The sequence below is a fragment of the Thunnus maccoyii genome, chromosome 8 (assembly GCF_910596095.1).
Source record: "Thunnus maccoyii chromosome 8, fThuMac1.1, whole genome shotgun sequence".
Classification (NCBI taxonomy): Eukaryota; Metazoa; Chordata; class Actinopteri; order Scombriformes; family Scombridae; genus Thunnus; species Thunnus maccoyii.
This window is the reverse complement of record NC_056540.1, coordinates 9,206,393-9,232,523: the sequence shown is the minus strand read 5'-3', so window position 1 is coordinate 9,232,523 and position 26,131 is coordinate 9,206,393. Positions and strand designations below refer to the sequence as shown.

Genomic DNA, 26,131 nt, shown 5'->3' with positions numbered 1-26,131 from the left:
TTGCGTGCATGTGCCTGTGGGCGGGGATATTCTCAGAGTTGGCTCAGACTTGGGTTTAGCAGATGCAGGAGGGCAAAGGGCTGAATTTCAGTTTAAACACCGACCTCAGAGCCTGACAGTTTACCGGTTTTGAGAGCAGCTGCAACTGTTGGCAACTGTCTTCACCACTTTACACTGGGAGAGGAAGTTTAGCAAAAATGAGCGGGCACCTGTTTTCATTTGCTGTCACTCAGAGAAGAACCTCATTATGTAACTACCTCAGATTCCCAACACAGACAAAACACATTACACTCACAGATAAGAAAGAAAGCGCAGACTTTTATTTGCAGCACATTCGTACACTTTTACATAAAGCTTTAAAGTTTATGTCGTAGCTTATTTAAAGTTGTTGCATTTTTACTAAGGCTGTGGTTTGAGAACATGAGACATATGATACAGAAAATAAACACAGCCCGTTGTAGGTAAGCCTATCCTGTACCCATTCACTGTGAAACACACAAAAGGCAGACGCCATTTCAGTTGCTCATCTGTTTGTTCTGAAATGTGTCCTCTAGGAGGCTCTTCACATTGAAGTCAAAGCTCGCTGGATCAGGTTGTACTTAACAGCGGTAACATTGAAAGACGTGTGGTATCATTTTATTGTCCAGTTTGGATCTTGTAAGTCTGTTTTCAAGCTCATCAAGATCTATCTGTTTCTCCAGAGGAACAACCAAATCTGATTAATGCTATTCTCTGTCTGAGTAGTTACTCCTCAAGCTCATCATTCTGTGCGGTGCAGAACGCTGGGACGGGGAGCTGACCGGAGAGGAGAGGAGTGTGGAGGTGAAGGAGGAGCTGCGTCTGGTGAGGTGCGATCTGAACTCAGCTGTTAGAAAGTAATAGAGCAGAGGGTTGAGGCAGCAGCTCAGGCTTGCCATGCACAGAGACACTGGGTGGAACTGACGCACTGCCAGACTCATGGTGCAGTCGGATATTATGTCCTGCGACACCATCAGGTAGAGCAGGAAGTTGAGGTGGTAGGGGGCGAAGCAGAACAAGAAGAGGGCAGTGCAGCTCAGCACCATCTGCAGGGCACGCCGCTTGTCACTGTTTGTGTGCTTCTCGTGATTATCTGCCGACGTGACTGACTGAGTGCGAGAGCGTGAGAGCGTGGTGGAGTTCTTCTGATCCTCCACTGTCTGTCTCTGGTGGAGGGAACGGGCGATGCGGATGGAGCTGTAACAAATGCAAGTCAAAGGAATCAGGAAGCCAAACAACTCAGCGAGAGCCATCATGGTGACTGCCAGAAAGGGGGACAGATGACGCATGGGCAAGTCTTTAAAACAGCCGGCTTTAGCAGAGCTGAGACTGGAGACCTGAGGGCTTGTACTCAAAGACGACACATAGAGCTTGATGTAAGTGGTGGGATGTTGGGTAGAAGCGGCATCCAAAGGATAGGACATGTTCAAGATCTGTGTACCCACGCTAGCAGTGGTGGCACTGCTGCTGCTGCTGCTGCTCCGCATAAAAATGAAAGGTGAGCAGGCCAGACTGACTACCACCCACACTATAAAACTGATCAGCACGTCGTAACGCCGCCTCCACTGGCGAGCAGAGAATGGGTTGAGCAGGAAGACACACCTCTGCACACTAATACACACCTGAAAACAGAGGAAACAGAAACAGTGATGTAGAATTATCTACCAGTTTCACAGTCAGAGGAAGTACATTTGTTCTGAGAAGCGAGGCGAAGGGAGTCACTGGCATACGTTCAAATGACTTCCTGTTATTCCCAAAGGAACTTTTTTATCAACAAGGACATTTGCTTGCTTTTAAATGGAAGAGAAATCCCTAAACTATCATTTGACCTTCCTTGTTCTCCCTAACCTTCAGGATATTCCAGATTATTTTCACTGTGCTGTCTGCTTACCAGGAACACTATAGCGGCGTACATGTTGAGGTATTTGAGGTAAAAGCAGAACAAGCAGAGGTTGTGTCCAAAGGGCCAGGTATGAGCAAAGTAATAATAGATCCTGAGGGGCAGAGAGAGGATGTGGGCCAGGTCGGCTAATGCCAGGTTTATCATGAAGATCACTGCCTTGGTCTTCTTACTGTGGAGCAACATACAGAAAAGTTAGCTACATGTCCAAAATGTATTTGAGGCTTTATATGTGTGTGTGTGTGTGTGTGTGTGTGTGTGTGCATGTTTGTATGTGCACACCTAATGTGTCTGCAGAGGACCCAGAGGGCAGTGGTGTTGAGCAGCAGCCCAGGAATGAAAAGCAGCAGGTAGAAGTAGGTGTACATCGAGTCCATGCGCTGCTCCCAGCTGGTCATATTGTAGCCACATTGTGAGGAGGAGGACTCCTCCCCCGATCCAGACGTATTCAAAGTCATTCCCTCTCTAGCACAGACACTGTTGGTATAATTCAATTCAATTATTCTTCATCTTTTCACTCAGACGCCCACAACACCTGCAACAAAACAAGGAAAGGTTACAGATAATGGAACAGATACTCCAAACATGATGTAAATTTTCTCATAAGGCACTCTTTATAAAAAGTAGCAATTAATGTTGTAATTAATGGCTTCATTAGTGGTCAATGACACATTTACTAATGCTTTATAGGTTAGTTGTAAATCATTATCAGTAACAGCATTTGCGTTTCCCAGTTGTGACAAATTTGTGAGGTCATGTTTATCCTCCTGCAGCATTTTAGGAGGGTCTTGTATTCATCAAGAAGACCACACCAATGGATCATGACCATTTATTAACATTTGCTGTACAAATGCAGACTTGATAGATTGTTGAAATAAATCATAACAAATTACTTTAATAACGTTTATATCTCCAGACATGATGGTTTTAGAAAGAGTAAAACCCAATGACATTCCAAGTCTGCACTTGTAACTGTTAATAAGTCATCCTAATAAATGGACTGTGGTCCAGACACCCTGCAGCCTTTTTCCAGAAGGTAAGTGGTTCGGGAGGTTCAGCTCCTGACACAGTAAAGCTTGAAACAGGGGCATAATGCAGTCTATTGTTTTGAGGGGCACAGTCTCACAATGCATATATTAATGTTCACACCAATTCTACTTTGACTTCTATGTATATGATCAAACTATGTAATATGTTTATGATACATATTACATACTATATTAACACTACATTGCATTTAATAGCAATATTGAATGAGAAAATGTTAGTGAAACTTAGGGCTAACGTTTGCTGGTTAACTAGCCAGCACTGTTGATTATTTAATGTTAAGTATAGAAAGCTCACAAACACGTAGCTGCTGTTTTTACTGACACTATTTAGCTCTTGACTCTGTAAAAAATCTCCTTATATCCATCCTGTTTTGTGGGACACATATCAGCATTTTGACAAAAATAATAATTTAACTGCTAATAATAGCAAAAGACAACAAGCTGACACTAATGTTAATGACTTGTGGGTTACAGTTAAAACAGCTGATGTTAAAGTCACTCCAAATAGGGAAATTTTGAAGCTCTACGTAATTTACAAATTCATTCAAGTCAAACTTTTACAGTATGAGCTGAGATTGGCTGTTCGTACATCAGTTAACACAACCCTAATTTGCAATGATTCACAGCTTCCACACAGCTAGCTCTGCTAGCTTCACTTTTAAGTTAAATACAAATAAATACATACAGAAAAGTGACTTTTGTTATACACTATATTGTTAAGGCTAATGAAAAACACTTAGGCTGTTGTGAAAGTAGAATTTAACCAATTTCTAAAGCTATCATATTTCACATGTTCCCTCAAGGTGAATAGGCACAGCAACTCTGGCAAGAGATTAAGTTATCATATTGTTGGATAGTGGTCCCAAACCTTTAGGACTTGTGACACTTGAAAATAAAGTACTGTCTACTTGTGACCCCTCATCACAAGTTAGTATAATCCATGCACAGTTAAACCAAACAGAGATTTTCCGCATCCAATTGCTTCATTTCAAGGACTAAGAGGCCTGAAGAGCTGAAAGTATCCAGTATTTCACAAGAAAGCTAGAAAGTATCAGAGAAAAATCTGATAAAGGCATTATTTTTGACATATTTGGTGACCCCTGAAGTTTTTCCACAGCTAACCACTCTGTATTTTTAAAGTATTAGTAAATTTATTAACCAGTAATAAAGCCCTTCGTTGCAGTTTATATGCACATATAAGGGGTGCCATATTAGCAAGTGGTACCCAAATATTACATCAAATATATTACAGGATATTATTAATATAATATGTTACAGCAAATGTGACATAAAATATTTTTCCTGCATGTATCATCTGGATGTGTTCCAGTTATATTTTCTTAAGGTACTGGGTTATGAAAACAGCAATAGAACATGTAATAAATCAGATGTCTCTGGCAAAAGACTGCAACAGGAAATGTCTGAAAGAAAGACTGAGCATTTATTCTGCTTATCACCGAAGCATCGCCCTTCCTTCTGCCATTAAGGCAACACCACACCCTTCCTCTGCTAGCATTGAGAGCAAAGAGAGAAACAGTGACAGTTTTTTTTCTTTCTTTCTGTCTCTTTACTGTCATTTTGATCAGATTTGACTGGTTACCATTAGCTGTTGTAGGGACTGCCCTATCAGTCTGCTACAGTCAGACAATGGGTTGCTTCATGTTACCTGTACAGTAAACTGTTGTGCTACAGTACGTCCTGAGGCTTAAATTTAAGGAAGCAACATGAAAGTCCCTTTTTGTGGGTAGTGGTGAGGATAAAGTCGTATTCTTTTATTTTAACTGCATTGCTGTGTGAGAAACATTTGTCACTTCGAAAAACGTTTGAATAGTTTTTCAAACCTTTATCATAATTCGTAAAATTTAAAAAAATTTAAAGACATTTTTAAGTGGTTGGATCAAATAGAGCTGAAATAATAAGATTTAACCTGCACAACTACAGTGGAGACAAATAATACAAGTAATTTTTTATTCACATTTTACAATACCCTTTGATTTGAATAATGATGCCTATAAACTCGTGATATGTTGCACGCTGATAGATTTGGATATTCAAAAAGCTACGTAAAATAGGACTTAATAACAAAACCCTTGTCATCAGCAAAATGTGAGGCATGACTGTGACCACAAATGTTCAGACAAAGCACAGCAGTGTGACGGACTCGTGGACATTATTTCTATTAAAAAAAACTAAAAAACGCTGTCATTACCTTGTGCTTTGCTGTCTTCTCCCTAAATGATCAGCATGGATGAAAAGGGGAGGTCAGACCAAGGAGTGACCACCACATGCTCCAGCAGCGTCTCAGCTTCACACTCTTCTGTAAACAGCAGACGGATGCACAAGCATGCCTTCCTCTTCAAGCTCTGCTGTATAGGTCAACAGCATGGCGCACTTTTTGCAGCTAAGAGAAACCTGTCAATGTGTGTGTGTGTGTGTGTGTGTGTGTGTGTGTGTGTGTGTGTGCGCAAGACAGCAACAACCCACCAGTGATAAGGTTTCTGTTTGAATGTGTTGTTGCACGAGGTGGTGGCATCTGGTGTGGGCTGTTCTAAGGCTCCGCTGGCTCAATTTTTTGGGTACGGTAAATGAGGGGAAGGGGAAGCTCTGCCCTTACGTCTGCAAATGTTTTTCTGTCATATTTTACGTCACTGAGTATTCTGCAACTGAGACATAACTGGTACTCTCAGTAGGGAGGGTGAGTGTGCGGTTTAGAAAAAAGACTGACAGCTTTTACAGGTAAACAAATAAATTTAACGAAAGACAGACAGATGGGCAGACAGGCACGAAAATATCAGTTCCTCTTATCTATGAAATGTTTAGGATTTCTAAAAGCAAGTGATCTGGTCAGTGGACAAAGCAGAGACTGAGCACACTGACTGCTATTCACACATTTTGCATGTACACATCTATACTATATGCAATGGTTATTCATCTCCCTACAATCATTAATATATAGTCTGGTCAAAGGATCTCATTTTGCATCCTGCAACTTTTGGAGTTGATGCAAGCGTTTGCCCGCTTCCCCTATCAGATGTTACACTTCCTTTTTTAATGCTGTTGTTTATCAAAGCATAATTAGGTGTAAGGTAGATTTGCATGTAATGGTTGACTTTTTATTTGTGCTTTAGAAAGTCTCGATTTTCTTTTTTTTTGTGGTTGCTGATACACAGGAGTGGCTATTTCCCTTATTGACATATGGTAACATTTTCAGTTGAGTGGGTCTAACAAAAAATGTTTTCACGTGCTTCTGAAAAGCAATACCACAACTCGGTAGGGTGGCAGCGGTTTCATCTACCCTGTTAGTTTCATACCATTAAGCCTCTTGTAGTGCTACAGTTGAGTTTCACACGAACAAGCAGTTCAATATACAGCAACAGGAAGATGATCAACAAACACAAAGAACTGAAAGTATCACAAGGTGATTCAGTGTCAGTGAAGAAGTGGAGGTCACACGTGGTGTTTTCACAAAACATTACTCTTTGTTCCAACTTATGGCCACTAGAGGTCAGAACAAGCCAATACTCAGTTTACTAAACAAGTGCAGTTTTTTCATTTACAATCAGAGGAGCAGATTGCTCCTTTAAAGGAGACATTTGAAGTGAAAGCTGTTGTCCTCTGTTGCAATTTTACAGCCACATTCTTGACACGAACCAGTCCAGGAGTAAAGGCCAGTTGTTGCATGTTTTTCTTCACTCCCACTCTCCTTATTTCCTGCTCCTCTTCTATCCACTCCAGTATCCTCCTCTTTGCTACCCTTGACCCCACAAACATCTACTGTTGTCTCTCTGATTTTGATGCTGGTTGCACATGGTCACATCACTCACAGTAACAGAGACGCCTACTTGGATTACTAGATTTTTTTCGCTCTCTCCTACCACTGCAGCAGGTATAGAGAGACCTGTTACATTCCCAAGTAAGGCCATGAATCTGTAACTCTGCACTGGTCTATGAATGAATGGATAAACAACTTGTACTAACATCTTGTATAATGTCCCAGACTGATATCAGTTCCCTTCTCCTGGAGCCTGTAGCGTACATACAGAAACATATAGCCGACCCTGCTGCTGGATGTTATATTAGCTCATTGTACTGTCACTGTTAAAGGCCTGGTCAATTAGTGCATATAGCTGGCGAGCGTACGGCTAACATGGTAGCAAGCTGGGAACATGCTAGCACTAGGAAGTCATAACAGCCCTCAGAAATTCTTCCTACTTTCTCTCTATTGTGCTGTTTTCTTCCCACTGGCATTTTGTTCTCAGTACTGTACATAATTTTATTCAATTAAGAGTTATTAGAGAGGGAAGGAAGCTCTCCAAGCTTGCTAGCTTGTTTAGTTAATCAGCTTGTTTACTCAATTGATAACAGTAAAGTTCACAGTTTATTCAAGAAATATAGTTGTGACTCTTGTTTCCTAACTGTCTTCAAACCATTCCTCTTTTGTGGAGCAGTTAGCATTTCGACAGAGGGAGGTTGAATATATGTGGATGATGAAGCTGATAAGTTATGATACTTCCATTTTTGACTCTCCAGCCTTATGTTCCCTCAAAAGGTTAGTGATGTCAAGACGGTCAGCCATTGGTCAGCAATACAAATACAAATTTGTGTGTCATTGTTCACCAGAAATGAACACAATACAAAAGATTCACTATGAAATTAAAAGATTTTGATGCAACAAAATCAATTAATTTCACTGTTGTATAATGCTAGTGTGACCGGGTTCTTATTCTCAGTGGGGTCAATCGTGATAAAAATTGATGGCATACTCAAGGATAAAATATTGATCAAATATTCCCCCCGCCCCCCAAAAAACATGCACCCAAACTCAGCAATACTAAATTAAAATGCCCAGATCTGCTGACTATAATGTCTACACTGTTTTGTTCTTCATGTAGTGTAACACAATGATTTTGGGTGAGTATTTAGTCAACAGTGTTCACCCGTACTTTGGAGTGTGTGTGCACATTGCAGTATGTAAGAGACTTTGAGCAGATCTGCAGTCTAAGGCCAGATTAAGACAGAGAGACCTCATTCAGGAGCAAACAATGGACCATTGCTCCAGTCATAATAAGCATTTGGCCTGTGACACAGCACACAGGCCAAACTCCTCGACTGGATCAGAGCTGCCTTCTGCGCCCACAACAAGATCACATTGGCTGCTTGGTGAAAAAAAGAGCCTGAGTAGAAAAACTCCTCTATGAGTTCAAATGAACAGTCATGCTGATAAAGGCCGGTTCAGAGTAGGTTTGACCGAACGAACAGGCACGAGGCGGGGGACAGAAATAATAAATGCAGCCAAGAAAGCAATTCAAAACAGTCATTTAATGGCCTCAAACTTCAACATGAGACACGTTTAACTCAGCAGGTCAGCGCACTGCTGTGCTATAATAACAATGGGTCTCACCACTAAAGAGTGTCATAACATTAATGTCTAAAATGATATACTGCATTGTGAAAGCTTGAAGTTTATAACAATAAAACTTAAGGGCTCAGTGTGTTACAAAAGTACTTAACAGCATATTTCAATAATGTGGACGGAAATCTCCATCTTATCCACAATCCAGTGCATGTGTAAGTGTTTGTGTGTGTTACACCTGAGTGATGATGTGTTTGAGTCTCTTTTAGAGGCTCTGCGTGTCCCTAGACTATCACAATTGTCCTGGTGTGGCTGGGTCTCTGGTCCCCGTAGTGTTTGCTCATAATAAACAGATACATTCCTCTCCTCTCCAGTGGTGGATTAATCTGTAAAGCCAGGGCCATACCTCAGGATTTACCTCAGGATTTAACTAATCTGCTGAGTTATGCGTTTGTCACTTCCAGGACCAAGCAGCTGATTGATTTATTTTTCAAATTCAGGGCTCCTGTCTTTCAAACCCACTCTGCCCTTCTTTACCTTCTGTCTTCCTTGTTGGGTTGTTGGGTCAGAACTCACTCTCAGACATCTTTGTCTCTTTTCCATTGCTGGCCAGAGCATGTGTGTCTCTGGGGAGAGTGTTTGCTGTGTCCTGGGTCTCAGTGTCACTGCGAGGGATACTCTCAGGCCGGGAGCCGGACCCTTTGCCTCCCATGGTCAAGCTTTTCTGGAAGCTCTCTGAGGTGAAGTAGTAGACCACAGGGTCCAGGCAGCAGTTGAGGCAGGCCAGACAGAGCGTGATGGGGTAAAGAGTTCGGGCAAAGCGCTCCACAGTGCAGTTAGCCAGGGCCTGGGTCCGCACCAGGGCGTACAGGAAGAGGATAGAGTTATAAGGGACAAAGCAGATGATGAAGATGCCAAGATGGACCAGAATCATCCTTAGGACACGTCTCTTGCTGTCACAGCCATGACCAACAGTCACTGGGCGACGTAGCGTTCGTAGAACCAGCGAGGAACATACCAAGTTGGCCATGAGGGGGAGGAGGAATCCCACAATCTGGAAAGATAATAAGATGCAAGACAAATATCTAATGTTATGTCTCTGATTAGCTTAATAAAGATGATAAAATTGTATAAATGGTGTATATTTTAGTTTGTGTGACTATCAGACCCTTCACCTCGATGAAGATGGTGATTTTGGACAGGTACGTCTTCCAGGTGCTCTTGGAGAAGCCCTCAAAGCAGGTTGTGGCTCTATTTGTGCTGTTGATGGTGGAGAAGAAGGTCACTGATATCCCTCCTCCCACAATGGTCAGCCACACGGCGGCACACACCAGCGCTGCGTTCCTGCGCGTGCGGATAGAGCGGGAGCGGAAAGGGTAGACTATTGCCAGGAAGCGGTCAACGCTGATACAGGTGAGGAAGAGCATGCTGCCATAGATGTTGGTGATGAAGGCAGTTCCTGATACCTTACACAGTCCATCTCCAAATGGCCAGTGGCGGTTAACATTGTAGAAGACCTTGAATGGCAGCGTAAAAACAAATACTAAATCGGATAATGCTAAATTAGTCATAAACATTGTGGTCTCGTTGCGCATCTTCATCCGGAAGCAGAATACGAAGAGTGCAGCACAGTTGGTGATCAGGCCTAAGACAAAGACCACACTGTAGACCACCGAGTACAAGTTGTACTTGAAGGAGTCGTCGATGCCACAGTCTTCCATTCCAGTCTCGTTAAGCACCAAGCTAGCCATGATGAGAGCTTAGAGGTGAAGGGTTCTCCACAGCACGAGGTTACACCAAAGTCTTCAGGAAAGGGGGGAGTCAGGGCGGATATCTGGGGATCAGAGTTGTCAGCAGGGGATCCACCAGTCAAGCCCCCTCCAAGCCATCGTGGACATTCAGACACACAAATGGAGGCAGAGACAGTCAGGATGTACGGCTGCAGGGTTGGTCAGTCCTCCTGTGGAGAGAAAAGGAAAAAGCCCATGGTCACTTCCTCACAATAAAAGTTATGCACCAAGGAGCAAACAACTCCAACTCCAGTTATATAACATGAAGCATAATGGTATACACGTTTAGCCATTACACCTTCAAACAAAACTCTGAGTATGATTAATATTTGAATGTAACTGTACAGAAGATAGAAATGTATTCTGTGTTACTTGGATTTTATAACTCAATCTTACAAAAAAAAAGACCATATAAGAGCCAACATTGCCAATATTTTCTGAGAAGACACCAAATGAAACCTCCAAAAAGTCATTGTTTTGCTTATAAATGACATACTATTTATCAGCATCCAATATAAAACCAAAACCTATTAACATTATCCTCTTGCTTGTAAGTGTGTCTGTATGCGGTTCATGTGTTATCTGTCAGTATAAATAAAAGTCTCATCTGGTCAGAGGGTTTCAGTTCTCATGGCTGTGTGGCATGCAGCACTCAGGCTGTCATCAGAAGTGAGAGAGTTATATAGCTGCCAGACACAGGAGCATTTACTGTGGATTAGGAGGTTAAACACACTCTAGCTACATTCATTCATGAACCAATGTTAAAGAGCTCAATGTAAAATCCACTTTCAACCATAAAAGTACAGAAAGGATCTGAGGCTAAGCTCCAACTGGAAGAAGTAAATAACATTTTGGCTTGGTGCAAAAGCAGTGCAGAGCTGCTCACACTGTTGTCAAACCTGAGGAATTAAATGCTTTGACATTTTAAGATAAAGATGGTTTTCTACTCATTTACATGAAGCAATATTTAAGGTCAGTGAACTGACATTGTGCAAATGTATTGGCTCTCTATTACAGTGTAGAGGCTTAACATTCTGCACTTCATCCTTGATGGCTGAGGGGATGACCAAACAGTTAATCAGATCATCAACAATTTGCATTTTTTGTTGTTTGTAAATTGACCATTTCTTCATTACTTAAATCATCAGATCCATACCTTCCTAATCTATTAAATATTTGATTACAAATGTTAAGTTTGGAGTCTTTAACCCTTAAACCCTAAACTGACTTTAAATAGAGATTACATATTTCCACCTTTAAAACATTAGACAGTCAACAGGAAACACATTCAAGCCCCTATGTGTATATTTTTTATGATTATAGCATCTTTCAAATTTTTCTGATGGTGTAAATATGTGGCGAAAGTTGTTACCCTGTGTGGCCAAGTCATAAACATTCAAATCTTACATATACAGAGGCAATGAGTGACTACAACAAACCTCTCTTTCAGTTTGGAACTCATTGAACCTACTGTACAGGTAAACAAACATTTTCATTAAAACTAAAACGGATGTAATGTGCAACACACTATCAGTAGTTTTCCCAAGAAACTAAATATTGCTCAAATACCAAACCAAACAGGTATGTGCCAAAAAACAGATAAAGTCCTGGACTAAATTGCTGACCACTTCAATGGCTCTCAGCCAAAAACAGATGTTGTATTTCAGTTAAATTTTCCTCTACCTTCACCTCTCTCAGTCTTAAAAGGGAAACTCCAGTGATTTAACACATCAGTATCAGTCATAAGGAGAACTACACGGCATGTGAAAACAGTTGTATAATCTCTTCTGTGGTGTTTCCAAAATGTGAAAAAGATATCCCTCATGATGTCACAATTGGTTATATTGATTTGGGCTTGGAGGTTGCAAATTTGTGACGGAAAGGCAACTTTACACACTGGAAGTTTGTTGTTTGAAAGCCACAGGCAGGCAGGGAGGGCCTGACAACAGACAGTCAAGTTGCATTCTGGGAATTGTAGGATCCAATGTTTCTGGAGCTTATCAGGGACTGAAATGTCGGGACATCTCGGCCTCTGCTGCATTGATTTTGACCGTTCTTTCATCTTTCTTTACAAAAATCTTTCTCCCAGGTGTCCCAACTTTTAAATCACCAGAGTACTCCTTTAACTAGCAAGACTGGCCTAATCTTGTGTTATGCAACAGAGCAAAACTAGCAGTGAGATGGTTGGTCTTTGGCATTGTGTGTCAAAATCCTGAGTTTGTCTGGATAAGATTCACTCTGTCTTTTCACCACACACACAAAAGCATGCTGTGTGTGTGTAAGCAGTCCATCAGGCCTGTCCTGTGCCAGCTGCAGTGTGACATCTTTACTGCGTTTTCACACGCCTACCAGAAAGCCTCCACCGGTCCTTACAATGCCCTCACTGTACCCGTCTGCACCAAATACACACTTACATATGCACATTCTCCACACGTGCATACACAAGCAGGCAAACACCTACATGTGCCAGTCCTCACACACACACTGTTGGGTTCTGTGTACTGTGGCTCGGTCCCAGGACCCCTGACAGTGCCGGCTTCATATTCAGCTGATGTTGTTTCTTCGGGCAGCCGAGCCTATAGAACATTGAATTTGGCTGCTTCACAGTTTTTGTTTGAAAGAAACAAGAACCGCCTCAGCTTCAGACCTAGAGCAGAGACACATTTAAAAATGTTGTGGATTACTAGAAGTCCTGCTGAGGGATTTCAGGCCTGTGTGTGTACAGGTCATGGACAGCTGCACAGTTACAGGGTTTCCCCCCCTTATAGTCAGCCGCGGCAGTGACAGAAACAGGCCTCTGGGACCCGCTGATCTGAGCGGATCGAGTTCAGGCTCAGCTCACATCCAGCTGTTCCCTTCTCTCACTCGCTAGGAGGAAGAAGGCAGGGAGGGTTGAAGGTGGAGGACAAGCAGGCGCACAGTGTTGTGTTTGAGAGGACATCTTCACACTTTACAGCCAAGGCAGCTTGCGTTACTACACAATACAGAGTGTATTTTTAATCAGGGCGGTCTTGTTTGAACTTTGCCCTAAATTACATCACAAACTACTAGGCCTAATATCCTTAACACAGGATACGACTTTATAAGGTTCATAATGTTCAGTTTTATCAGCTCTTAACCGATTAGTTGATTAATTGACAGAAAAAAAGAGGTCATTTCAGTTCACTGATTCCAGCTTTATGTGAATATTTGCTGGTTTTCTTCTATAATAATGAATTGCATATCTTTGAGTTTTCAACTGTTAGTTGAACAGTACTGTTACTTATAAACCACACAATTGATCAAGGAAAAAAATTCATAAGTATCGTGCAGCTCTAATTAATTTGAACCACTGTTTGATAAACAAAAATGTTCAGTTTTTCTTGAGACTATGGAGGAAAAAATAGGTGCTAGAATTCAATTAGCAGTTCTTGGAGCTGTAACTGTAATTTGTAGTGATGTTTCTGTGAACTGAAATGGCCTAAATGAAGGGTGTTTGTGCTGTTTTCTCGCTCCAAACACATTAATTAAGTCTTGTGATACTCAGTAAATATGTAATACAGCTAAAAATGTTCAATTCCTATAAATAAAAATGTTCTTTCTAAGTTAATCAACACCTACTTGTTGATGTTACCCTATAACTGGTGTGTAGTAAATTACATTAGATTATACTGAAATATGTTAATTTGTTCCTCCAGCCACAATATTTAAAGCCAATCTAACATCTACAGCCTAGAGAGGCATTTTTCTTTATTTTCAACTATGATAGATGACAGATGCCTACAGCTGCTATAATTACTGTATTTACGTGGTCTCAGAGGTTGTGGGCTAGCTGTGGAAAACAGCTACTCAGAAGGTTTTTTTTTTCTCTCTCTCTCTCAACCAAAGACAAAAAAATGTTATTGTCTTGATACGAAGCAGTGCAAACTTACTGGCAGCTGAATGGATGTTGACAGCTCACCTCCCGGTCACTGATGTTTGTCAGTCTGGCAGCAGTGCGGCGGCGCAGCTGTCAAAAGATAAACTCCATATTTTTTCTCTCAGTGTTGCTGCTGCTGCTGCTGCTGAGTCTACAAACTTTTCTCGCTTGGAGTTTCCAACTAACCCGACTCAAATAGAAAGGAGCCGTTCTTCTATGTAACGAGAGAAAACTTTTCCTCCCGGTGTGAGTTCTTCAATTAGTCCCGGCGACTCACTCCGTCCGCTAGAAATGGGAACGCATCACATCTACCGCGCCTGCGTGTGAGCGTGCGTGTACGTAGAGAGTTGCTTGCACGGCCACAGGAAACGAGACAATAGCACCTCGGTCAGGCAGTGGGCAGGAGGAGGAGGAGGAGGTGGTGGTGGAGGAGGAGGAGAGTGAATAGCAGATTGCGGAGAAGGAGGTAAAGAGAGAGTGAGTGAGAGAGATAGAAAGTGTGAATGTGTGTGTGTGTGTGTGTGTGTGTGTGTGTGCGCGCGCGCGCGCGCGTGGAGGAGGATCTGGGGTCATCAGCTCACAGTTTATATAGACCAAACTCGTGATATGTTGCACGCTGATAGATTTGGATATTCAAAAGCTACGTAAAATAGGACTTAATAACAAAACCCTTGTCATCAGTAAAATGTGAGGCAAGACTGTGACCACAAATGTTCAGACAAAGCACAGCAGTGTGACGGACTCACAGATATTATTTCTATTAAAAAAAACCAAAAAACGCTGTCATTACCTTGTGCTTTGCTGTCTTCTCCCTAAATGATCAGCATGGATGAAAAGGGGAGGTCAGACCAAGGAGTGACCACCACATGCTCCAGCAGCGTCTCAGCTTCACACTCTTCTGTAAACAGCAGACGGATGCACAAGCATGCCTTCCTCTTCAAGCTCTGCTGTATAGGTCAACAGCATGGCGCACTTTTTGCAGCTGAGAGAAACCTGTCAATGTGTGTGTGTGTGTGTGTGTGTGTGAGAGAGAGAGAGAGAGAGAGAGGAGGATCTGGGGTCATCAGCTCACAGTTTATATAGACCAGACACACACTTATTATTGCACATGGCTGTTTTGATTAACTTTACTGGAACATCATGTTAGTTTATCAAAGTAATAACAAGCAGTATCTGAGACATTTTGCTTTCGAAGGGGCCAGTGGTGAAAAGTAACTTTACTCAAGTACTGTAGTAAAAAAAAAAAAAAAAAAAATCTAAAGTACTCATACTGAGTATCTTCCATGTTACTACATACTCCACAACATTTCAGAGGGAAATACTGTACTTTTTACTCCACTACTGGTTACTTTTTAGATTCAAACATTCAAAACAAGTAATCAACAAATTAAATCTGATACATTGCTATATATTAAATTTTAAACATTAATGCATCTATAATAGTAACAAGTAAATATTACAATCTATAACACTGGAAGGGACAATTATTCTATGTATTCTATCATGGTAATACCACTTTTATTTAGGTAATAGATCTGAGCACTTCTTACAACTTATTCCAACAATCAAAGAAATCCATCCAAGATAGAATATAACTTTCATTAATCATTCATTCATGTTTCTGTTTGCTGTTTAAAACCAGTTTCTTAAAATAACTTGCAGTATATGTGCTTGTTTATTCTTGCACTAAAATGAAGTTTAATGAGTAACAAGTAGTACGTTAAATTGTAATGTTCAGAACGGTATTTGTTTCTATTGCGTTTTGTTTATTTCATTAAATAAACATTTTTTTAATTTCAAATTGCATGTGCATATTACAGTGTAAATTTAGAGACTTGTATGGGCCTAGAAGGTCTCATTGACTCCATACTGCGGTTAATTTACTTGTGTATATCAAAGAATTCCCATAGTGAGAGACTGATCTTCAAGCTTCAGACCTACTGCTTACCAACTGTGAAGTGGAACGTTGTACCTGAAAATGAAGATGAAAGTTTATATAATAAAAGGTCGAAATGGGGTGAAATCTATAGAAGCTCAGCCAATATTACATCAGACAAATACACTGTGATTATGATGCCTCAGAATAACAGCATAGTGCTATTTTAGCTGATCAAAGTCCTGCCACACCATTGTTACAATACAATCTTCATGTCTGAACCTACCAAAACAGTTATTTTTAGCCAGGTGACAGGGCGGTGTTGGACAGGTTCCCATTGTGTTCAGACTGGCATGGGGCTGTGTGTGGGTGTGTGTGTAAGCGACAGAGAGAAAGAGGGACACTTGACAGAGGAAGTGGTCTTTGGGGGTAGCGTCTGGCAGGCTGACCACTCCACAATAGCAGCAGGGAGGACAGGACATCCTGCTTACTGCATAAGCTGAACTCAGAGCACACACAGACACACAGACACACACACACACACACACACACATACATTTAACATGCACACATGCAGTGAATTAAACACCGCCAGATGTCTTTAGCCACTTGATTGTTGGTGTTGAAGTGAGTGTGCCGTTAAGACGTATGAGTCACACATTGTGATAAAAACATGTTTCCTTATTGAGGTTACATGACATGATTCCAGTATTTTACTTCATTTAGACAGCTGACACATGGCACTGCTTCAATAGCAAGTATTTTAAAATCTTCTCAAAGAGTTTCCCATTAATTTGGTAAAGACATAATTTTGGCAGCAGTGACTAGCTAATTATAGAGGTGTTATAATGGAGTCCACATCTTTAGCACAGTTGTGCTTTAAGCTAAGTGCTAACACCAGAATACCAACAGGGATACTATGACAATGCTAACATGTTATTGTTTAGCAGGTGTAATGTTCTCCATGTTCTCAATCTTAGTTTAGCATATTTTTAGCATGCTAACATTCACTAATTAGCACTAAATACAGTTGAGGTGTGACGGGAATGTCTTGAGTTTAGCAGGTATTTCTTCACAAACCAAAGTGGACAAGTTGAAATTTTGATATGATATATGGCACTGGATCCGAATCCATCCAATAGCTGTCAAGATATTTCAGTCAGGATCACACTGGTGGATCGACCAGCTCCCCTAGCTATCTAAAAAGACATTTAGAACAACACATTATCATGTTTGTATGATAATTACATAAGAACATACAGTATTTTCTAATTACACCCAGTACTATTAAAAACACTAAGTTGACCATAATATTTTTGAAATGTGAAATTTTCCTCACAAAACTAAATTGAAATTGTCATGACAACCATTTTAGGTAAATTCTTCAAGTTCAGGTAGGGCTGAAGTCCCAAAGATGTGATTGACAAGTTTTCATGTCCTTTGAGTAAATGTTTTTGTACAAATAAATAGCCTACAGAGTGTTTGTTTATTCTGTTTAATCAAAGAAGAGATATTACTGCAAAAGACTACTGCATGTCCTGGGTCAGTTACTTAAAAAGTTACTTTGTGTAACTCCCACAAAAGTAAGTCTGACAATCTGTCTGTGATGTCAGCCGAAGCAGCCAATTGGACCCAAGAGACAGAAAACCCCAAGGCAGACCAGTAAAAGCTGCTGAAATTTGATGATTGGATAAGCCGTAAGACAAGTGAGGTTTGATTGGGCTGCAGAAATATCCCCCAGTCCTTACACACATCCTCCCTCCTCTTTCTCTGTGTTTGGTAACGGTAACTAAGCTCTGCTGCACCGGCCAAGGCTTTGTGAGTCACACCAACCAGAACAAAGACCCTATTACTGCAACCCCCCACACCCCTCCTCCACCCTCTCCTCTCCCTCCCTCCATCTCCTCTCCTCTCCGACCTCTCTGTCCTGCTCTCCTTTAATGCGATGATGAGTGTATTTCCTTTGCTTTCCTCCCTTTGCCTCCGTCCATCCTCTCATTCATTGGCTCCAGGAGGGTTTAGGGGCAGCCCCATCGTGCCATACATACCACTGCCCTGACAACAGGCCTGGACAAAGGCAGCAAGGCAGTACAACACGGGAGCTGTGGGCTTCACAGGCTTTATGGACTGATAGTAACATGACTGCAGTGGGGTGTCCTAAGCGTGAATGTGTGTATGTCTAGAGCTGACCTTAGCCCCTGTGAGCCAGCGCTCAGCTTTGACCTGAATACAGGCCGACTCATCCACAGCGCAGCGGAGCCCGGATCAATGCTCCTGGCTGTGACTGAGGCCACAGAGGGACTGTCTGCAGCTACAGCCTGAGATCAAGCAGGAGCTGTTTATCCCACAGCACTGATAGGTGCAGCATGAGCAGCCATGGGTAAGCGCTCGTTCTCCAGACTGAGAGGCGAGGCAGACAGGCTGACCAGACTGACCCCGGCCTGTGCAGACAGAGCCGGCTGTTTGTCTCTGTGATATAATGGGCTGATGTAGGCTACCTTGCCTCAGGGCACATAAAGTAAAAAGTCAGCTGTCACAGATTTGATCAGTCCATTTCCAAAGATGGTCTTTATAGAGGAAAATTGGCATGACTTGAAGGGATAGTTGAATTTAGCTCTATTCTAATCTGCTTTATTGGTGTGATACAGCAGATAAAAGATCTATGTTGCAAGGGCCGGAGCCATTAGAAATACTGATGTCATAAGTCAAAGTCCCCCCAACATCCCACCACGATACCTAGAAAAACATCTCAAAATGTTTTAATTATCTATTTGTTTGTTTATTGTTTCTTTTATTTTATTTATTGGATCATAGTAGGTCAATTTTATTTTCTGCAAGTTTTATTTAAAGGTGTATTATACAATATTCAGTACAAAAGTAATCCCTCTCAACCATCACTTATGACCCACTAGAAGTGTGTGGTGGTGTATTTATCTGCCCTCTGCCTGTATTTTCTTATTTTCTTATTATTTTGCTGTGTTCAGGACGTTTCTGGGTGTCAACCTTTGGGCAGTGGGTGTGTAGCCCCCAGTCAATAGCGTGCAGGGTGTGAGGTCTAGACTTTTAGCATAGTGACCAGGTTACATCGCTGTCTCCGTCTCTCTCCTCTGCTCCACTCTGCTCTCTGTCTGTGTGTCATGGATGTATAAAGAGCTGCAGGTCTGTGTGTCTGCTTGACGGAGGGCGGGGCTGAGCTATACACACGCAGAGCAGAGAGGCCACAGTGGACAGGATGAAGCTCTGCATTCACACAAAATCTGGTAATGTGGCACCTTCCTGCAGGGTTGTGCAGAGGTGTGTGGAAGTGTGGGCGTGTTTATTTCTGCTTTAGAACAAAACTACAGTGAAACAATCAGAAAATAACATTTTATTTATCTGAATCACAGCTTTTCTCTCTTCATTCACCCTCTAGCTTGCTTGACCGCCACTGCTCTCTCTCCCTCTCTCTCTCTCTCTCTCTCTCTCTTACTCACACAGTGAGCTGTGGGGACCAACTTTGAATGCTGTGTTTACAAACACCAACCAACAAATCCTGCATAGTATACCTTTAAACAGAACAGTTCTTTCAAGGAAACTCCTCTGGAAATCAACATTAGCTTAACTAAAAACGAACTAATTTTAATTAAAATAACTTTGTCTTTGTTGTCCCTATAATCAGTACCGAATTAAATCATTATTTCCAGGTAACTTTCTGGAAAATTACTGGGAAATTACAGCCGTGTAAAATTAAGCGTTCCCATTTCATTTTCCTACATGCTGTTTTCCAAAATGCTGTTTCAAAGTCTTCTTCACTGTCAAGAATAAAATTCTGTTGGAGAGATACTAAATCATTTATTTATGTTTTACTCATTCATTTGTGTTAACATAAAAGTCTGAAAAAATACTGAGGTCATGATCTCAGTGTCTCATATAAAGGCAAATCAAGTTAATGATAAATGACTTTCTGATAGTTAGATGAAATCTGAAAGCTTGTTTTATCATTTCTGTTATATTTGGTGTTATTAAAAACATTGGACCAAGACTGAATTTTTTGACAATGAAATTATTGGATGTTAGACATAATGTTCTATAGACATTTATAGCTTCCTTGTATTCATTTTATATCTCTATATTTTGACATGTCACAGTGTAAATAATAAAGTGAACAATGGCTGAATTCCATTTAGCTGCTTCAGTTTCAGGGTCCTGGTATTGTGCATGTTGCTAATTCACACTGTTGGGTAAATGTTGGTGTATCTCACCACTGTATACTAACATGGCCAACATCACACAGTCCATAGGGGGGGTGGTAAAACTGCATGTCACAGCAGGAGGACATACTGTACAGTATAATGATTGGCAAAGAGATATGTTGCAGTGTTTCATCCATGGGGAACCAGGACTGTAGCTACCTTTGTGGACTTTGAGGTCATTTTTGTATTATTTCTGGGAATTTGAGGGATTTAGCAGTCAAGGGGGAGTTTATATTCTACCATAAAAAGAAACTTAGACATGGGGGGTATTTTACAGGCTCATTCCAACATGTTCAGACATACTTTAATTTGACTACTTTTAGGCCATTTCTACCTAGGGCTGGGTATTGACATAATGTCAATATGATACCTTTGAAACCAACATCAGTGTTAAAAGTTTTGCCACAATAAGATATAGTCTAAAGTTTTCTGATTTTAATTAGGAAATGTATGATTAAAGAATAAGCAAACAAGCCTACAAATCTGACCAAGAATTCAATATCAACTCTAGATAATTGCCACTTTACATGTATTACAGACACATTTTAGTCAGTACTGAGAATAAATGACCACGTTATTTCTAAAAAATCTTGTCTATTTTTCATTAGTCTACATCTTTTTCGTGCTTGAGGAAGTCCCCTCACAATTCTGGATTTGAACTCATCATCACAATCTATTGTCCTTCCTCCATTGAAATGAAACATAAATTACCTTGACTTGTTGAAGAGGACAAGGAGGATCCATTGTTATTTTTAAGTCTGACCTCCCACATTGTTTGCTGATAAGTGACAGCTCCAGTGCCAAAGTACATTGTGCAGGGCCGCAACCACCGCTGCTAAACAGAGAGCATCATGGGAAGTAAGCTGCCACCAGTGTTCCTCCCTCACTCCTCTTCACCCCGTAGAAACACTTGAAGTTATAGCTACACACACACTGAAGCAGCCATACTAATCAGCCTGGTGCAGTAGCTGAGTCTCTTCAGCCTCTTCAGCTCTTTTCACTTGTTTAGAGCTTTTTACATATAAAAGCAGACTCTGTGCTTCCCTCTCCTGGACATATCCTGTACAGCAATAATCCTGAATTACTCACAATGGTGCCATGACTTTAAAGAAAAATGAAGCTGTGCCATTAAATGTGAAATAAATCTATAATAATTTTATATAAAGAGCATTTCTCCTCCTTGCTCACAGCATCAAAGTAGAACAGACATTTTTCAGCAGTGGCTGCAGTTTGTAATGTGGTTACATCACAGATTATGTCCAAACAGTTTACTCACAGGATGTACACCTTTGATCTTTCATATCCTCAGTGATAAATTTGTGTAATGCATGGATGATCATAGAGGCTGATATCAGAGCTAAAGCCACAGGATGGCTGGGTGCTGCCTGCAGGCATAAAGCCCTGTGTTTGTGGCACTTGTCTTATCAGCCTGACCCATGTTTGACTCATAAGCAGCAAATGCCTTTCCACTGTGTATGTACGTGTTGTCTGCACAGTAGAGTAGCTGGGTGGATGGCAAGCATTAAACAAATTAAGCTGGAGTCATTTCCATCAATTAGAAAAGAAAAACATTTTTTTTCAAGCTACTGGACCATCCTAGTTCATGTCAGGCACGGCTCTTGCTGTATTGCATCAGACATAGCAAAATGCTAGTTTCCATCTGTTGTCCCTGACAGTGTATACATGCACATATAACAATATAAAAATGATAATTCCACATGACACTACACCTACAGGACAGACCAGTGCATATACATTCAGAGAGGCATTATCAGACCTTAATGACAACATGACGGTCTGTCTTTCAACCATTTTTAACATTAGTTTTAAACTGATTAAAACTAATGCACTCTTGGTATTTGTAGTTATAGAATTCCACTGTTTTGTTGCTGCAATTGAAAAAGCGGTTCGGGCAACTTTGGGCAATGTTTTATGTAACAGTTTCCCCTTGTTAAAGATCTTGCTTATCTTATTTCACCATGAGCTGTTAGAATAAATTGTTTAAGGGTGGGGGAGCTAAACCATGTAGTATCTTATAAATTAAATAAACATTGGTCATACACAAAAAGTTTTCAAAGCTCAATAAGTTGTATTTTTTTGATAATATCGCAAGAGTGGTATGAGTTCCTTTTTTTCTCCTGTGCTTTAAGAGCTTGTTCAAACAGTTTACAAAGTGGTTGTGTTGTTGTTGTACAAGCCTGTGACCAAGAGGTGGCACAATAAGATAAGTCATAGTTTAGAGGTCATAGTTTGTTAATTAGAGAGAGAGATGATATATAAACAGAACACATCTGTAGAAATGCATTAGGGGCTGTGAAAAGCAACATTAAATAATACTCTGATATACTCTGATGATACTGAAGATACTGCCATGTGCTGTTTAACATTTGTCTACTAGAGAGTTGTATTTTATACTAACATCTTATTCTGGGCTGTCTGCCAGATCAAACAGCAGTGAGACTGCAGCATATTTACTGTCACGATTCCTGCCTCTGTCTTGTGTGTCCTTCCCTGTTGCCACTTTCCCAGTGTCTCTCTCCTTCTCTGTCCTTGTGTATGATTGTGTGAGTGGAGACAGGTGTACTGGAGTCAGAATGAGAGCCCCTCTGGCTCCGACCCATTCCATAATCAAGACCTCTGCTTATACTCAGCCCTGCCAGAGCCTCACGGCCAGACTGTTGCCTGTATTCATCCTGAGTGTTTTTGGTGTGGCCTGTATCCTCTTCTGATGCTGTTTCCCCTGTTCCCTGCAGTCCCATCTGCTCTGCTTCCGTCCCTGTCTCCTGTTCCCTGCAGTCCCGTTTGCTCTGTCTCCGGTTCCTGGCTCCTGTCCCTCATCTCGTCAGCCCCGCGTCCCTGCCTTGAACCCATGCTCTGCCCAGCTTCCACAGATTCTGGGATGGGTTGCATCAACTGGTCTTTACTAACTCTGGTCCTATCTGCTAAGTCAGTCTTTGTTAAGACCAGTCTTAAGAATGAACTTTACATCAGTTGCACCAACCAAACTCAGGCCTCGGGTGATCCGATCACAAGTGGACAGCTCTAAATACAGGTGTAAACGCACCCAAGACGCATTGAGGACAGATTGAGATCCGATCACTCAGACCACATTCGGAGGTGGTCTGGGCCGCATGTGACCACATTCATTTAGCAATGTAAATGCAATCGTCCTGGACCATATTGAAGGACTGTCAATATGGTCATTTGAATATTTTGAGCCAAGTTCTAATCGGTAGTTCAGTGTTTATTGATCTCTTGATGGCATAGAAAGCCATAAATATGTGTAATGATTTGTTTGTTCGACAGGGTTGTTTCCAATTGTGAAGCTGGTGTTTCTCTGTAGTCTGGATCTTTTCTGAAAAAGTTCTCTCTTTCTCTCTCTCTCTCTCTCTCTCTCTCTCTCTCTCTCTCTCTCTCTCTCTCTCTCTCTCTCTCTCTCTCTCTCTCTCTCAATTCAATTCAATTTAATTCAATTCAAATAAGCTTTATTGGCATGACAGATCAGAAATCTACATTGCCAAAGCAGTACAGAAATTTATAAACATTGACAGATGATTAATAATTATACTAATGTGTAAATATAAACAATAATATGGAATACAATATAATAAAAGGCATTTTTACAGATGTAATCACACAGAAACATTTACTACAGAGCTGATTTCTCTTAGATTATGACAAGACTCAATATATTTTGCAGCTATTACTGCACATTGACTTTTCTCCCCACATAGATAGGACAGTTTCTGAAGATCTTTATATCTTTATATCTGTCACAGTATAGTAGGAAGTGAGATTCTGTCTCAACTTCTCCTTTATGACAAAGTGAACACACCCTGGCCTTCCTGGGGAGCCTGTTCTGCCTGTGACGGCCTGTTTCTATGGCCAGGCTGTGACCACTCAGTCTGTACATTGTCAGCGTTTTTCTCAGTTCTCTATCAGTCACGGTGGTCAGGTACTCTTCCACCATGTAATCTCTGTTTAGGGTCAAATACAATTCTAATTTACTTTGTGATTATATGGTTTCGTTCCAATATTCAATATAATTTTCTTTTTGTTTTGAGATGATTTGGTTGGGTCAGATTGTTTTTGGTGTGTGTGGGCAGAGCTTCAGCAGCAGCTGGCAGAGGGGACTCTGATCTTTGTTCAACTCTCTCTCAACTCAACTCAATTCTCTCTCTCTCTCTCTCTCTCTCTCTCTCTCTCTCTCTCTCTCTCAAACAAATTTGGTCTTTGTGAGCGAAAATGATGTCCGTGTTTATTTGCATTTAGAGCGGGGAAGTGAGATCCGATCACAAGTGGTCACTTAAGACGCATGTGGAGACGGATGTTAATACCAGGTGTAAACAGGACCTTGAGCATAGTCTTAACTAGGCCCAGTCTTAGCCATGCATGTCTATTTGAATGCTCACACAACTATGACTATTGCCTAGCAGCGTGCGTTGCTAGGATACAATGTTAACAATCTCCTGCTGCCTTGCTGATTTGTAGCTAATCATTTCTAATTTGTGGCAACGTTATGGAAGATCAGAGAAAACGAAAAGGCAATTTCATTCTTTCATATTTAGAATTAACATGAGGTGATGATTTAAAAGGAAAAAGGTTTACACATTTGTTTAGTAATTCAGCATAAATTTGCAGACAGTTTTAGGTATGAAATGACTAATTCAGCATAAAGACAGCACAAAGGCCATTACTGAAGTTTAAATGGGTGTAACTGAAGAAATAGGCTAATTATAGTTTCTGTTCAAGGTGAAAAAAAATTGTTAGCAGCTGCAATGCGGGTGACAAGTGCATTTCCGGTGACAGCTCTTCAATAAGTTCAAATAGATCCCTCCTACAAGATCGAAATCTCTTGATCAGCTTCTCATCATTGTGTATTTCCAGTAAATTGCTTCTGTCCCAAATAACTCTCTGCTGTCTAAAAGCCTGCTCATTGTAAAGGCGATATATACGAGACACACTATTGTTGTTACAATGTTGATCAGTGTTACAAGGAGTGTTGTTTGAAGTTGTTCATATAGAAATGGCCTACATTTTGACTTAATGCCTGCTCCTGACTAGGCATAAGGTTTATGCCCGATATTAGTGAGAAGAGGGCTTAAGTCTAGATTAACTATTAGGTCGGACTTAGAATGCCAAGTTATGACAGACTTGGCTTAAGACCAGGTGTAAGCCCTGTTGGTGCAACAGGCCCCTGGTTCCCAGCTTCCAGTCCAAGCCCTCAACCCCAGGTTTCCGAGCTACCAGCCCGAGCACCAGTTTCTCAGTTACCAGGGCTAGTTTCCCCTGGCATGCTTTAAAAAATACCTTGTCCTACCATGTCCCTGTCTCCTTGCCTCTGTGTGTTTGCACTTGGGTTCACCTGCTCCACCCCCACGTAACAATTTACAAGTTTACATGAAGCAGATCATAATGTCCCACTGTTTACTTTACAAATTCTCACTTCTCTTATGTAAACCAAGGAAACCTGTGGTTGCAAATCCCACGTAAAGACATGTCTAACAATATTTATCTGTCCACTGTAACACATTCATTATACCTCAACTTTTTACTATGTTTTTATGACATGCTTGTAGCTCATAATTTTAAGTCACATGTTACACTAAGAATGGCATCTTCATTAAAGTTGGCACTTTGTAACTTTTGAAACAAAACATAACACAACCTTTCTGTTACAAATGAAGAGTGTAGCTCATAAGCATAAAACACACACTTGCTCAGTTCAGTAAACTCAGGGGTTTAGTTGCTACGAACTCACTTGGCATGTTATGACCAGTAGTTTATAGTGACTAATTTTAACTAGTGTTAGTAAACTCTAGATAGATATTGCTGTGTGACTGACATTTACTGAGTCCACTGACTGACTTTTTGACTTGCCTGTACCTGTGCCATCACAAAATGTTGCAGCATGTCACACATAATGGTTTTAATAGTTTTATCACAAAAGTAAATGTGCACAGAAGTAAACACAGAGGCCACTATTCTTTTAAATACATTTTTATTATATTTTAT

The 26,131-nt window shown here is 41.0% G+C and overlaps 2 protein-coding genes across 7 annotated transcripts; both read right to left on the bottom strand.

The window, feature by feature from the left end:
• Positions 1-315: 315 nt before the first annotated feature.
• On the bottom strand, positions 316-5,749 carry p2ry10 (P2Y receptor family member 10). 2 transcript variants are annotated; one of them, XM_042419532.1, is made up of 4 exons: positions 5,177-5,749; positions 2,201-2,395; positions 1,910-2,090; positions 316-1,640 (listed from the first exon to the last, which is right to left on the bottom strand). In XM_042419532.1, exons 2-4 carry the CDS (start codon positions 2,374-2,376, stop codon positions 726-728), a joined length of 1,272 nt encoding a protein of 423 aa, XP_042275466.1. In that variant the 5' UTR covers positions 2,377-2,395; positions 5,177-5,749; the 3' UTR covers positions 316-725. The 2 variants fall into 2 exon arrangements, with proteins under 2 accessions (XP_042275466.1, XP_042275465.1); XM_042419531.1 differs by having other exon boundaries at positions 2,201-2,453; positions 5,177-5,748.
• Positions 5,750-8,267: 2,518 nt separating this feature from the next.
• lpar4 (lysophosphatidic acid receptor 4) lies at positions 8,268-21,069 on the bottom strand. Of its 5 annotated transcripts, none has more exons than XM_042419534.1 (4): positions 20,828-21,069; positions 14,799-15,001; positions 9,496-10,280; positions 8,268-9,374 (listed from the first exon to the last, which is right to left on the bottom strand). In XM_042419534.1, the coding sequence occupies exons 3-4, from the start codon at positions 10,069-10,071 to the stop codon at positions 8,886-8,888; spliced, it is 1,065 nt and encodes a 354-aa protein (XP_042275468.1). In that variant the 5' UTR covers positions 10,072-10,280; positions 14,799-15,001; positions 20,828-21,069; the 3' UTR covers positions 8,268-8,885. The 5 variants fall into 5 exon arrangements, with proteins under 5 accessions (XP_042275468.1, XP_042275472.1, XP_042275470.1 ...); XM_042419538.1 differs by having other exon boundaries at positions 14,799-14,820; XM_042419536.1 differs by lacking the exon at positions 20,828-21,069 and adding an exon at positions 15,957-15,975.
• Between the last annotated feature and the right edge of the window lie 5,062 nt (positions 21,070-26,131).

Excerpts from the sequence above, each read along its gene's own strand:
- p2ry10 (XM_042419532.1), bottom strand. The coding sequence starts at position 2,376 with ATGACTTTGAATACGTCTGGATCGGGGGAGGAGTCCTCCTCCTCACAA. Across the intron at positions 2,091-2,200 it reads GTCCTCTGCAGACACATTAG|TAAGAAGACCAAGGCAGTGA; the intron begins GTGTGCACATAC and ends GTTGCTCCACAG. Across the intron at positions 1,641-1,909 it reads ACGCCGCTATAGTGTTCCTG|GTGTGTATTAGTGTGCAGAG; the intron begins GTAAGCAGACAG and ends CTCTGTTTTCAG.
- lpar4 (XM_042419534.1), bottom strand. The coding sequence starts at position 10,071 with ATGGCTAGCTTGGTGCTTAACGAGACTGGAATGGAAGACTGTGGCATC. Across the intron at positions 9,375-9,495 it reads AAATCACCATCTTCATCGAG|ATTGTGGGATTCCTCCTCCC; the intron begins GTGAAGGGTCTG and ends TTATCTTTCCAG.